This window comes from Urocitellus parryii, chromosome 16 (assembly GCF_045843805.1).
Source record: "Urocitellus parryii isolate mUroPar1 chromosome 16, mUroPar1.hap1, whole genome shotgun sequence".
In the NCBI taxonomy this organism is placed as follows: Eukaryota; Metazoa; Chordata; class Mammalia; order Rodentia; family Sciuridae; genus Urocitellus; species Urocitellus parryii.
The window spans coordinates 17,947,420-17,961,292 of record NC_135546.1 but is presented as its reverse complement, the minus strand read 5'-3'; the positions used below and the strand labels follow the sequence as shown (position 1 = coordinate 17,961,292).

The following is a 13,873-nucleotide window of genomic DNA, read 5'->3' as shown; positions in this document are numbered from 1 at the left end:
TTGGTATGAGTGTGATGTTGACCTCAGACAATGGATTTGGACGGGTTCCATCCCTTTGTATTTTATGGAATAAATTTGAGGAGCATTAGCATTAGATCTTTTTTTTTATTTATTTTTTTTTTAGTTCTCGGCGGACACAACATCTTTGTTGGTATGTGGTGCTGAGGATCGAACCCGGGTCGCTCGCATACCAGGCGAGCGCGCTACCGCTTGAGCCACATCCCCAGCCCAGCATTAGATCTTCTTTAAAGGTTTTGGAACAATTCAGTTGAGAATCTGCCTGGTCCTAGGCTTTTCTTTGTTTAATAACTTTTGTTTGCTGTTTGTTGGTTGGTTGGTACCAGGGATTGAACCCTAGCAATAATCCAAACCCTAACCCTAACCCTATTGAACCCTATTGGGCTCAGGATTGAACCCTGAACTCCGTCCCCAGCCCTTTTTATATTTTATTTATATTTTAACTCAGGGTCTCGCTGAGTTGCTTAGAGCCTCACCAAATTGCTGAGGCTGGCCTCCAACTTGCCATCCTCCTGCCTCAGCCTCCTGAGCCACCAGGATGACAGGCATGTGCCCTGCATCTGGCTGTTAAGTGGCTTTTTAATCACTCTCTCTGTCTCAATTGCTGTTATTGGTTTGTTTAGGTTTTTCTATATCTTTTTGGTCCAATGTTAGCAGGTCATGTGTGTCTAGAAATATATCCATTTTCTTGTAGATTTTCTAATTTATTGGAGACGTTTTAAAAAACCACTCCCTGATGGTCCTCTGTGTTGCTGTAATGTCTGTGGTGATGTCTCATTTTTCTCTCTGTAATGTCTGTGGTGATGTCTCATTTTTCTCATTATTAGGTATTTATTTGGGGTCTTTCTGATTTTCTCAGACAACCACTCATAGCTATGAACCTTTCTCTTAGAACAGCCTTCTTCGGTGTCCCACTCCCAGAGGTTCTGAGAAGTTGTATCACTATTCTCATTAGATTCTAAGGATTTTTAAAAAATTATTTCTCTCCTGATTTCTTCAATCTCCCACTCATCATTCAAAAGTACATTTTCTGGGCTGAGGCTGGGGCTCAGGGGTAGAGAGCACTTGCCTAGCATGTGTGAGGCCCTGGGTTCGATTCTCACCACTGCATATAAATAAATAAAGGTCCATGACTTGTATTTTTCGGGTGCAGAGAGAGAGTCTTTGCTGCACGAAAGTCAGGATGATCATCTATTTGTGAGCGAGATGGGTTGAAATTACCCTGTTATTGTTGGACGGGGGTCTCTCCGAGGCTTTGAGTAGTGTCTGTTTTATGGAATTGGTTGCTCTCACATTGGTGCCATGAATATTGCTGTATCTTCTTGTTGGATGGCTGCTCCATCTCTTCTGATGAATTCTGCCCTGAGGTCAGCTTCGCGACACAGGAGATCAGCTGCCCTGGCTTGTTTGGGGACTCCGTTCCCGTGGTGTATCAATGTTTGTCCTTCCGTGTCCTTTGCCTGTGGCGGTGTCTGGCCCACCACGTGGATCTGGGTCTTGAGTTTTAGTTCCTGCCAACTCATGTCTTTTCATTGGAGGGTTGAGATCATTTGCGTTCAATGTTACCAGAGTGCAATGTTCATTAATTCCTTACATTTTAATTTATTTCTAATGCTTACTTGGATCCTGACTCTCATTTGCTTAAGCTACTCTTCAGATGAGATGTGTATATTTGGGAAATGTGGGATTTTAAAACATTTCTTCTGGGTGCAGCATTTCTTTAATAAGTTATGAAGCGCCAGCTTAGTGATGAGGAATTTTTTGAAATTTTTGTTTATCTTGGAAAGTTTTTATTTCCCCTTCATGGGAAATAAATACAGACGGGGGATTGAACTCAGGGGCATTTGACCCCTGAGCTCTGTCCCCAGCCCTAGTTTATATTTTATTTATTTTACTTAAAAGACAGGGTCTCACTGAGTTGCTTAGGGTTCAGTTTTTGCTGAGGCTGGCCTCCAACTTTCGATCCTCCTGCCTCGGCCTCCTAACCGCTGATGTCCTGAGCTGGCTTAAGGTTGGGGGAGGTTTGCCATCGGGTGCAGGGTGCAAGGACGAGAGTGTCAGAATTTGGGCTGAGGGACCCCCAGCTGTGGGACCCTCCCGCATCTCTCTGCAAATGCCTTCAGCATCCGGGAAGGCACTCTGGGGGTCGCTGCTGTCCCCACAGCAGCCCTTCAGATAGGGACCTCAGGACCGCAGCCGCCACTTGCTCTGCGCACCCGCCCCAGGGACCCCAGAGCTGGGGACTGCGGGGACAGCGGCCCCGGGCAGGCAAAGCCAAGGTCGCCACAACGCTGTTTGCGTGGATCCGCAGCGGAGCGTCTTTCAACTTGTTTACAATCTGCGTCACATCACCGGGAACCTTTCACCGCGGAGGGGACAAAAGGTTCCTCTTTTGCAAGTCCTGGGAGAACGGCGGCGCCACCAGGGCCCCTCGAGGAGCTGGTGCAGGGCGCCGCCCCGTGGCCAGTTTAGGCATTGCACACCCCGGGTACCCACTCCGCTGAGTGTCCTGGGGTTTTTTTTCGGGGGGTTGGGGTACCAGGGATGGAACCCAGGGGTGCTTCACCACGGAGCCCCATCCCCAGCCTGAGCAAAGAATTTTGTAGGGAACCCACATGCCTTGGGCATGTGCTCTGTGGTCACCTGGCTGGTGTTCTGCCCACCTCATTCCTGCCTTGTCCGACATCTGTCCCTGCACGTCTCCATCAATCCATCTTCTTATTTTATTTTTTTTAAAAAACAGGCTTTTAGCCAGGCACAGTGGTTCCCACCTGTAATCTCAGTGACTCTGGAGGCTGAGGCAGGAGGATCCCAAGTTAGAGGCCAGCCTCAGCAATTTAGCAAAACCCTTGTCTCTAAATAAAATATGAAAAGAGCTGGGACTCCGTGGTTCAGGGCCCTGGGTTCAATTCCTGGTGCCAATAAAAATCAGGCTTCAATCCGTAAGTGAGAATCTGAGGCTCAGAATGGAATATCCAAACGAGGCCACATTTTCTAGACGGTTTTCTTTCTTCCTCTGGGCACCAGGGCACACAAACCAGGGGCACTCAGCCACGGAGCCCGGTCCCCAGCCCTGTTTTGCATTTCATTTAGAGACAGGGTCTCGCTGAGTTGCTTAGGGCCTCGTTCAGTTGCCGAGGCTGGCCTCCACCCTGCGATCCTCCTGCCTCAGCCTCCAGAGCCACTGGGATGGCAGGCGCGGGCCATGGGACGCTGCCCACCAGTTGCCCTTTGCCAAAGGCCCTTCTAGAAAGTGCAGCCGCCTCCGGCGGGAGGGGACCAGGTCTATTTTTGCTCCAGGAGAAAGAAAAAAAAAGCGCTCTCGAGGAAGTGCAGTGGGGAGGGGTGACAAGGAGGACGCTCATGTCACCCTCCCCCGGTCCCAGCCCGGCCTCAGCCTCAGCCTCAGCGCAGGGAGCCCGGGAGCGCAGGCTGCAGACTCCGCGCTGCCCCCGCCCACCCGCTCCGGCCTCTGTGACGTCACAGTGGGCGGGGAGAATGGTCGCCATGGCGACGGGGAACGCCGAGCGCCGGCTGCAACGGGGCGAAGGAGAACGGCGGCTTCGGGCTTCGGAGCCAGCGCGCGCCGGTGGGGGTGAGGTTCCTCTGCAAGGTCCCCCTGCGAGGTCCCCCTGCGAGGTCTCCTGTAAGGTCCCCCTGCGAGGTCTCCCCCCTGCAAGGGCCCCCTGCAAAGTCCCCCTGCAAAGTTCCCCTGCGAGGTCCCCCTGTAAGGTCCCCCTGCAAAGTCCCCCTGCGAGGTCCCCCTGCAAAGCCTCACGCCTTTCTTTGCCGTCTCATCCCTGCTCTGCTCGGTCCCTGTGCATCTCTCCATCCCTGTCCCCGCGAAGTCCCTGTGCAGCTTTGCTAGGCAGCGACCTAGCGAGGGGACCTTAGGAAGCCGGCCTCACCAGCCCGCCTCAGTTTCCCGGGAGGAACCGCTGCCCACCTGTGCCCTTGGCCGCCCCGGGATCTCTGGGGGCGCCTCGAAAATGCACCCAGCAGTTTGGGGAGGCCGAGGACCTGTCCTGCGAGCTTTGTTCGCGGGAAGACCCTGTTCTCCTGAGGTCCCACCCCGGGGGACACAGACGGCTGGGCTTTGTTTGTGGATTCTGGGGAGGAGGAGCCCAGGGCGCTTTTCCACTGAGCTACACCCCGCTATTATTTGGGGATGGGGGTCTTGCCAAATTGCCCAGGCTGGCCTCACCTTGCAATCCTCCTGCCTCAGCCTCCCAAACTGCTTGGGATTACAGGTGTGCATTGCTGTACCTGCTAATAAACCTCCTCTCTCTCTCTCTCTCTCTCTCTCTCTCTCTCTCTTTCTCACTGGGGATTGAACCCAAGGGCTCTTGACCCCTGAGCCCCGTCCCCAGCCCTTTTTCTATTTTATTTAGAGACAGGGTCTCCCTGATTTGCTCAGGGCCTCGCCAAGTGGCTGAGGCTGGCTTTGAACTCGCCATCCTCCTGCCTCAGCCTCCCAAGCTGCTGCGATGACATGTGGGTGCCACCAGCTAGCAGTCAACTTTTTTTTTTTCCAACAATCACCTTGTAGTGGGAATTGCAGAGAAGAAAACAAAATTCGGATCTAAGAGGATGTCCTTCAGGGAAGATGTCTCTGAAGGGTGGTGTTTGAGCTGGTTTTGAAGGCAGAGGAGCCCCCCTAGTCCCAGCGAGAAAGGATTTCTTTTCTTTTTTCCTGTGGAGGCTGTGAGTGCAAAGGTCCTGGGGCAGACAGAGTTAATCTGGTCAAAGAACAGAAAGATCAAGGCCACTAAATCCTCAGAGGGAGTCTCTCCATGACCCTGGTGAAGGACAAGCCGTTGCGCCAGCCCCCCTCCCAGAAGCGGGGGTGGCGGGCTGTGGCACCGGGGCACCTGATGCATGCGCTGTTTCTCTTCCCCAGGTGAGAATTGTTCTCGGCCAAGGTCAGCCTGCGCATTGTCCGGTTCGTCCTCGGCGGGGATGTCTAAGATGCTGTCTTCCCTGGTCTTCAACAACCTGGCCCACAATAGTAAGTCCTGGGCTGGGCCGGGTGCCCTCGGGGTCCCAGACACTGGGAGCCTGGGGTCCCAAGGTGGAGACCTCACCCAGGGTGGAGGAGGGGATTCTAGGCCCAGCCAGGAGGCAAGAATCCCAGACTCGCCAAGTCCCTGACCACGAACCTCGTGGACCAGTTTCTTACTGGGCCTGTGACCGGGACCACAGCTGACCGGGTTCTGGAGGGTTGGAGGTGCAAGAACCCGAGGTGTGGACGGTCGGTTCTCTCTGAGGACCCCCAGGGGGGGGGTGTATGCAGCACATCTGGACAGCAGCAGCTGGGCAGCTGGGGTGGCCCACGCCTATGATCCCTGTGGCTTGGGAGGCTGAGGCAGGAGGATCCCAAGTTGGAGGCCAGCCTCAACAATTTAGTGAGGACCTAAGCAACTCAGGGAGACCCTGTCCCTAAATAAAATACAAAAAAAGGGTGGGGGGGGCTGGGGACGGGACTCAGGGGTCGAGAACCCCTGAGTTCAATCCCCGGTATCCAAAAAGAAAAGAAAAAAGAAAAGAAGGAAAGAAAAAGAAACCAAGGCTCAGAGAGGCCCCCTGCACAGACGGTGTCTTTCCCCTCCTTGCTCAGTGCTCAGTTAGAGTCACTCACTGCGGTGGCTGTCACTCTTCTATGTCCCCAGGGAAGAGCCTACAGACCATGAACAAGAGTCTGTCTTCCATCATTGAGGACCATCCCGAGAAGCCGACCAAGAAGGACAAAGGTGGGTCAGCGGGTGGTGACATCCGCTCACTCCGGTTTTCTCTTGCCTGCTGGGCTGCGGGGACACACCCCACCGACCCCAGGGACCCAAGCCACCCAGAAAGAGCTGGCTCCTCTGTCCAACAAGGTGTCTCCCTCCCCAGAGCCTGCCAAAGTTTCCAATCTCTCGGCCAATCCTTTCCACATGTCTGGGGACGTGGACTTCTTCCTGTTCAGGGACCAGGAGCTCAATAAGGCGATTTTGGTGAGTACCCTGGCCAGGGGCCAGCCCCTCGGTGACCTCCCTTCCCCCCCCACCCCAAGGGGCTTCCTTCTCTCAGATAAGCAGCAAACACCACTTTCCACCAAGTGACCTTCCAGCCGACCAATACCAACAATACCCTGCCCATCCCACTCTGGATTCCGAGGTTCTTTTGGAAACCCAGAAGGTTCTAAATTCCCCGGACCTGTCTGTCACATTTAGCACCTCCAAACATGAGGCCCTCAGTTAAATGTGACTGTGATACTCAGCACCTCCAGACATGAGGCCCTCAGTTAAATGCGACTGTGCTACTCAGCACCTCCAAACATGAGGCCCTCAGTTAAATGCGACTGTGATACTCAGCACCTCCAAACATGAGGCCCTCAGTTAAATGCGACTGTGCTACTCAGCACCTCCAAACATGAGGCCCTCAGTTAAATGCGACTGTGCTACTCAGCACCTCCAAACATGAGGCCCTCCGTTAAATGTGACTGACGCCACCCACGTCCCCAGGAGCGGGAGCAGAGGAAGGCCATGCAGGTCCACCAGAAGACGACCGTCTCCTCCAAGGTGTCCACCAAGCAGAGCCACCTGCGTCGCGAGCTGCAGCTGGAGGAGGAGGCGGAGGACAGGGAGCTACAGGCGGAGGAGGAGCAGATGCAAGCCTTCCAGCAAGAAACGGCCTGGAAACTGGCCATGACCAGAGGTGCCACCCGCCCCCCGGGGAAGCCCCATTCTCTGTAGGGCCCGCTCCCCAGGCTGGTCACCAGGGGACCCCCAGGGAGCCATTCCCTGCCGGGTTCCGACCTCACACCCCTCACTCCTCCTCTGGACCTTCCTGTGTCACCTCCCAGAGGGGCTCTGGGGACACCCCACAGCCACAGCACAACAGACAGGGCCTCACTAATTTACTTAGGGCCCAGTGGCCGAGGCTGGCCTCCCACTTGCGATCCTCCTGCCTCAGCCTCTGGAGCTGCGGGGAGGACAGGCGGGCGTCCCTGTGCGTGGCTCAGGGTGCTGATGGAGCCTCTGGGGGACACCTCTCATCCCAGACACAACAGATACCCAAACCTACGGGTGCTCCAGTCCCTTCCACAAGGTGGCATGTCACCTGTGCACCTCTTCCTGCTTAAGTCACCTGGAGGTGGCCAATTTGCGTTTGCAGTGATTTTTTTTTTTTTTCCTGACATTTGGACGTCGGAACAGTCACAGTGGGTTGTCCCCGAGGGCGTGGACCCCACCCGTAGGAAGGGCTGGGTGTGTCCTGGGGACGGAGCATGCTGTCCCTTGGCTGGTGGTAGGGGACAACAGAGCACTCCCCCTGCCCTGGTGAATCCCGTCCCTTTGGGTCACAGCCTGGCAGCGGGAGGCCACGGCCCCTAAGGTTCTGAGCGCCTGTCCCCAGCGCTGGCTGGGGCCGTGTCATTCCAGAGAAGAAAATGGAGCCCGACACCCTGAGCAGCTACATCGACCAGAAGCGGAAGATGTTCCTGATCCAGGTGGGTCCCCTCCCGCACCTGCCCGGGGTGGGGGCCACGTCCGACTCGGGGCCAGGGCCCAGGTGGGCGCCGTGACCTTGCCCTGCCGGCCCCCAGTACGCCGTGGAGATGAAGCGCAGTGAGATCAGGAGGCTGGAGTCCCTGGCCTCCGAGGAGGAGGCCCGGCTGAAGGAGGCCCAGAAGTCCCTGGAGATGGACTCGATGCTCTTTGACGAGTTCCTCAGAGACAATGACGCCAACTCCGTCCAGGCCATGAGACTGTGAGTCCCGGGGACCCCTGACACCACGTCCCCACGTCCTCCCTCCTACGTCTCCACCCAGGGCCTCCACCCAGGCCCAATCCAACCTCAGCTGGACACCCCCAGCCTCCCCTCTTGCCAAGCTAGGACCCTGACCACCCTGGGCCCTCCCCCCCTGGCCCCTGGCCAGTCCCTAGGGCTGCCCTGGCCCTGGGCTCTAAGCTCAAGGTGCTGGCTCCTTCTTTAGCCTCAATCTGTGACCGGCCTCCTGGCCTCCCTGCCTCTCCCAGGGCTGAGAAGGAAACCAAAGCCAAGATGGATAAGATCGCGGAGATCCGGGAGCTCACCATCCAGATCATGCACGTCAAGAGGTGAGGCCAGAGGCTGCACTGGCCCATGGGTGGCCCGTCCCCCTTGGTCACCTGGGCCCAGCTTCAGGGAGTGACTCGGAGCCCTGCAGGAGGCTGAGTTGGAGGCCCAGCCTTTCCTTGCGCACCGGCCTTCTCGGCCCGCAGGCGCCTCGGGTCCCCGCTGTAGAGAGCCACAGCTCCCAGGGTGGACAGGGGCCAGTGCGTCCCCGAGGGCCACCTAGACACTCCTGAGCCCTGCAGGGTGGGTGTCCCCTCCAGCCAGCGCTGGGGCACGGTGGGATGTGGGGTCCAGCTGGAGGGTCTCCGGGGGGACAGGGCCAGGGGGACTGACCTCCCTTCCCCCGCCTAGCGAGATCGCCAAGTTCGAGGACACCCTGCAGCAGTACAAGATGTACAAGGACTTCCTGTACAAGGTGTCACCCAAGGAGTGGCTGGAGGGACAGGAGAGGCGGCGGTTGGCCCTCAGGAAGGCCAAGGAGATGGCCCAGGCCCCCGCGAAGGGCGGTGGGATCCCCGCACCAGGGGACAAAGGTAGTGGAACAGAGAATGTGGGTCCCAGGGGGAGTTCTGCTGGCGGCCGGGGTCCCTCACGCTGCTGGCTCCTTGCGACCTTCACGTCCCCAGCTGGGCTCACACCCCCTGAGCCCGGCGTGTGGCTCAGCCCCACACCTGCACCGAGGGTCTCGACTCTCAACTCGAAAACAGGGGCCTTCAGCCGTGCACCTCTGTCATCCCAGCAGCTGGGGAGGCTGAGGCAGGAGGACCGTGAGTTGGAGGCCGGCCTCAGCCACTCAGTGAGACCCTGCCTCTAAAGAAAATAGCTCTCTCCTGGGGTCAGTCTCCGGCACCGAAATAAAGGAAGGAACCAACCAACAGGGGCTGTCCTCCACCAGGGACCTCCGGTCACAGGCTGGCAGGGGGGGGGGCGGGGGCGGGTGACCCAGTGGGTCCTGGACACTCACAGCCGCCCACTCACCGGAAGCTTGGCTCGGCCCCTGCCATCTGGGATCTCTTCCTTTGTTCCCTAAGGACCCGGGGTCAAGAGCAAGATGGCCCCTTTGTTGGGCAGAGGTACGTACGCGGTCACCCTGGGCGGGAGGGGCTCCTGGTCCTGAGACCAGGACACTCAGGTGACCCTCTGTCCCCCAGAGCCTCACATTGTGAAGAAGCCCCTGAAGCTTCTGCAGGCCCCACGGGGTGGACAGGCCCTGTCTAGTAGCAGCAGCAGCCTCCAGCCCTTGCCGCCCAATCAGCCAGACCCTGCGAGGTAAGGGGATCAGGACAGGGGACGAGGGGGCCTTGCAGGGGACCTGCCCACTCCCACTCTGGCAGGGCCCAGAGGACAGGAGCTGCTGAGAAATGCTTCCTCTCATTTGAGAGAGACAGGGTCTCACTACTGCTGAGGCTGGCCTCCAGCTTGCTTGTGATCCTCCTGCCTCAGCCTCCCGAGTCGCTGGGATGACCGGCGTGCGCCACCGCTGGCCGGCCGACTTCTGTCCCTTGATATATACCTTTTTCTTACGGGGCTCTGTTAGTGCTTTCTATGTTCTGGGTGCAGAGTGAGCTGGTGGCTGTCCGAGCTACACCTCCGAATGCGGACGGGCCTTAGAGGAGGGGGTGTCCTCAGGGGAGACGCAGGTGCAAAGGCCCTGAGGTAGGCGTGGACAGGGCAGTGAAGCAGCGTGAACTTGGAGAGAGGTTCATGCAACCTGGAGAGTGAGTTGCTGATGGGATTTTGAAAGTGTCCCCCCCGGCTGCAGGGCCATAAAAGGGGCAGGATGCTCCACCCACGGGGCCACCCAGGCTGGTCCCCTTCTGAGCCCTGACCGACCCCAGCGCCTCTTTGCAGGCCCAGCTCTGACCCCATGCCGGAGGACTCGGACAGCGATGAGGAGGTTGGTGGCCCGGCTCTGCCTTCCCCTCCCTCAGCCCTGCACCCCCTCCCCCTCCCCCCGTGGGCCCAGGGTCCCCTGCGGCCCCTTGCCGGACGCCATCCTTGCAGGAACAGGTGCTGTTCTTCACGGAGCCGCAGCAGCTGCTGGACATCTTCAAGGACCTGGAGGAGCAGAACCTGTCTCTGATCCAGAACACCCAGGAGATGGAGGAGACGCTGGAGGAGCTGAACCTCACCCTGAAGAGCACGCATGTGCGCATGTGCGTCCCCCTCCCCCGCCCCCCCCCCCCCCCCGTTGCTGCAGGGCGGGTGGGCGGGGCCCGGGGCTGGGGGCCACAGAGGGAGGTCCGGCTGCCCACAGCACACCCTTGGGTCCCTGTGCAGGGTGTCCTCCTGCTGTTGTTGAGAGCCAGCTGCTCAGCAGGGGCACGAGCAGACACAGCCATGAGCTACTGCAGTGTCCCCCAGGCCGGGGCCAGGCGGAATGGCTGGGGGCCAGCAAGGGCTTCTTGGAGGAGTGAGGTAGTGGGCTCATTGGTCACGACCAGGAGGCCCCGAAAGACCTTGAGGGAGCAGGGCGCAGTGGCCCACGCCTGTCATCTCAGCAGCTAGGGAGGCTGAGGCAGGAGGATCACCAGTTGGAGGCCGGCCTTAGCAATAAGCAAGGCCCTAAGCCACTCAGCCAGACCCAGTCTCTAAATAAAAAAAGTAAAAGGGCTGGGGACGGGGTCAGTGGGTAACCGCCTCTGGATCAACCCTTGGTGCCCCCCCAAAAAAAATTTTTTTTGGTTCTTTGGAGCCTCACCTTGTGCATCCCTCCCTCTAGCCTTTGGGACTCCCTGTCCTGAAGCAGAGGGTCGATTGGATTAGAGGCCGTGTCCCCTCCCCCATGCAGGGACAGGGAGGTTCAGCAGCTGAAGCAGTGGGTGACCACGATGACCATGTCCATTGCCAAGGAAGAAGAGATGGCTTCTGAGCTGGAACTCAAGGCCCGCGTCTTCCACTTCGGGGAGTACATGGGCGACCAGCAGGTGGGCAGCTCGGTGGCCTCGGTCCCCAGAGCAAGGTCCAGACTCAGCCTTCTGGCTCCTGGGCCTCACCCAGGAATGATCCTGCAGATGGCCGCCCCAGGCTCCAGGCCCCCAGATTCCCAGGTCCGGGACCCCCAGGTCCCCAGGTCCAGGCCCCCCCAGGTCCCCAGGCCAGGTTCCCTAGGTCCCCAAGGGCCCTCCTTTCGCATCACACGCATCTGTCTGCTTAAGTGGATCCACCGGTGGACGGGGGCGTGGACGGGGGCGTGGACGGGGGCGTGGACGGGGGCGTGGACGAGGGCGTGTCCTCCAGCTGGGCTGTGAGGGGAGAAATCTGAGAGGACAAGAGGCCACTGATGCTGTGAGCTGCAGGAACTGGGGTCCGCAGGGCTCAGCTCATTCCCAGAGGGATGCGACACCAGGGACCTGAGTTGCTAGAAAGGCTGCCAAGGGGCACCGGGCCCAGGGCCAGGCGCACAGGAAGCCGCTGTGAGCAGGATGGCAGCCCCCTGCCCCAGCAGGTGTCACTGGGAACTGGTTGAGCCTTCCTGTCCCTGTTTCTGGGACGAGCTGGGCTTAGCGCAGGGGTCCCTTGACGGGCCACCAGGCTTTGGGGCCTGGTCTAGGCAGCTGGGGGAAGGGCTGAGATGCAGAGTGGGCCCCCGTGGCTGCCCTAAAGGGGACCCCCCTTGGGCTGCTCTGGCTGTGAAAGGCCAGTCTTCCAAGTTGTGCCACCTGTTTCCTGGACACCCACGGTGGCCGCTGGCCCCGGGCGAGGCCACTGTGAGCCCGGCGGCCGCAGGCCCTGGCAGCGTCCCCTCCCGCAGGACAAGCTGCTGGAGAGCCTGGACCACAAGGTGCTGGACGTGTACAGGCGCTGCGTGGGCGGCCCGCAGGAGGCGAACCTGGGCACCGTGCAGATGCTCACCACCATCGAGCACCAGCTGGAGGAGCTGCTGGAGAGCCTGGAGCGCGTGCCGGCCTCCTGGGTGGAGCAGATCGAAAAGGCCCAGGAGAAGGAGCGCCACCGGAGGTGAGAGGAGCGCCAGGGGTCAGGGGACTGAGGGGAAGGTGGAGGGTGTGGCCCTCGGGGACACAGGGGCGTCAGGGAAGGGTCTCAGGCAGGGACAGACGCGGAAGGCAGGATTTGGCTGGACTCTTTGGGGGGGGTGCGCAGATTCTGGGCACCTGGGGACCCAGTTCAGGCCGGGCTGCAGGGTGGGCGGGGCCAGCTCTCTGTGGATGCTGCCTGAGAGCGTGTGACAGGCTCCCTGGGGACCAGGTGAGATGAGAAGCCACCAGAGCCGTCTGGCCCGTGCACTGCCCGGGTCATGGTCCACCTCATGCCGGCCCCCAAGACGGTCCTCCTTCAGCGCCCACCTGCCTCCCACAAGCCAGGGGACTTCCCCTCCCGGTCCCCAGCACCCAGCTTAGAGGGGGTGGCGGGCAAAGGTTTGGTGACAGCAACCAGCACTGCCCCACGGGCACGCGGATGTGGCTCCAGGTCCACAGGCAGGTGTCCGCTGTGAAGCTCCGACCGCCCCGGCCACGCCCACCCGGCGCTGGGCGATCTGGGTGGGCGTGGCCTGGCCCGAGGCCGGGCGGAGGGGCGCTGCGGAGCTGGGGCCTCCGGCCACCGCTGGCCCTGCCGTCGCCCGTTCGCAGGCTCCGGGAGGAGAAGGCCATGATGCAGAGGATGCTGCAGGAGGAGCGTCTGCAGCGGGCTCGGGCCCGGGCCCAGGCGGCGGTCAAGAGGAAGGTAGGCGGGCGGGCCGGGGCGAGCCCAGGGAGCCTGCGCCTCGCCCGCCAGGGCCGTGCGGGCCGCTGGGGCCTCGGAGGGCGGGTTGCTGCTGGTGGCCTCCAGGCAGGCGGGACGGAGCCTCTGCAGCCAGGCGTCACCTCCGGGGCTGCCCCCTCCCCGGGCTGCCCTTCTGAGGTCCCTGTGGGGGCTCCTTGTTGGACACACAGTCCTGGGCGCAGACTGGCCCGCAGCCCCTACCTCCGGCCCCGCGCAAGCGCACCGCATAGAGCTCCCAGGGCAGCCACCCGCCTGGCCCAGTAGTGGGCAGGGGCGGGGCCTCGCGTGCCCAAGGCGGGGCAGACGTGGGTGGGCGGGGCAGACGTGGGTGGGCGGGGCCTCTGGTGCCCAGGGTGAGGACGGGGTGGGCGGGGCCTCCCTGCCCGGGGCGGGACCGACGGGTGGGCGGAGCGGACGGGAGTAGGTGGGGTCTCCCGTGCCCAGGGCGGGGCAGATGTGGGTGGGTGGGGCCTCTGGTGCCCAGGGCGGGGCGGGGCCTCCGATGCCCAATGCGATGGGACGGGGTGGGCGGGGCAGATGTGGGTGGGCGGGGCCTCCCGTGCTCAGGGCGGGGCGGGCTGGAGCGGGGCCTCAGGTGCCCAGGGCAGGCAGGCGGGTCAGGGGCGCCCCGGGGCGGCCGGGCAGAGGCGCGCTCACGGAGCTCCCCTTTGCAGCGGGGCCGCAAGCTGGTGTGCCGGTCGCGGCCCCCGGTCCCCAGGGTGAAGGAGGAGCCCGAGCACCCGGTGGTGGACAAGGAGAAGGAGGAGCTGCTCTTCTTCTTCACCTAGCGGAGCGGGAGGTCGCAGCGACCAGGGGGCCAGGCGCGGGGTCCGCGGGCCGGGCTCTGTGGCTCCTGGTCGCACCAATAAAGCCACGTATTGTTTTTCTGTGGGTGTTGATGGCTTGTCCCTGTCACTGACCCCAGCGCGCGCCATCGGGGACTCCACCCGGTTCTCAGTCGGGCAACTCCTTGGAGCCCTGCCACAGGTGGCACAGGTGGCGCAGGGGGACGAGGCCCCCGGAGGGTGAAGGG

The 13,873-nt window shown here is 60.6% G+C and overlaps 1 protein-coding gene across 1 annotated transcript; it reads left to right on the top strand.

Moving 5' to 3' along the window:
• The first annotated feature begins 4,977 nt into the window (after nt 1-4,977).
• Cfap100 (cilia and flagella associated protein 100) lies at nt 4,978-13,707 on the top strand. Its single transcript, XM_026415106.2, has 16 exons — nt 4,978-5,026; nt 5,688-5,768; nt 5,911-6,011; nt 6,522-6,714; nt 7,440-7,507; nt 7,604-7,767; nt 8,037-8,117; nt 8,467-8,648; nt 9,147-9,188; nt 9,267-9,384; nt 9,967-10,012; nt 10,120-10,271; nt 10,907-11,042; nt 11,870-12,075; nt 12,708-12,801; nt 13,515-13,707. The coding sequence occupies exons 1-16, from the start codon at nt 4,978-4,980 to the stop codon at nt 13,626-13,628; spliced, it is 1,827 nt and encodes a 608-aa protein (XP_026270891.1). The 3' UTR covers nt 13,629-13,707.
• The last annotated feature ends 166 nt before the right edge of the window (nt 13,708-13,873 follow it).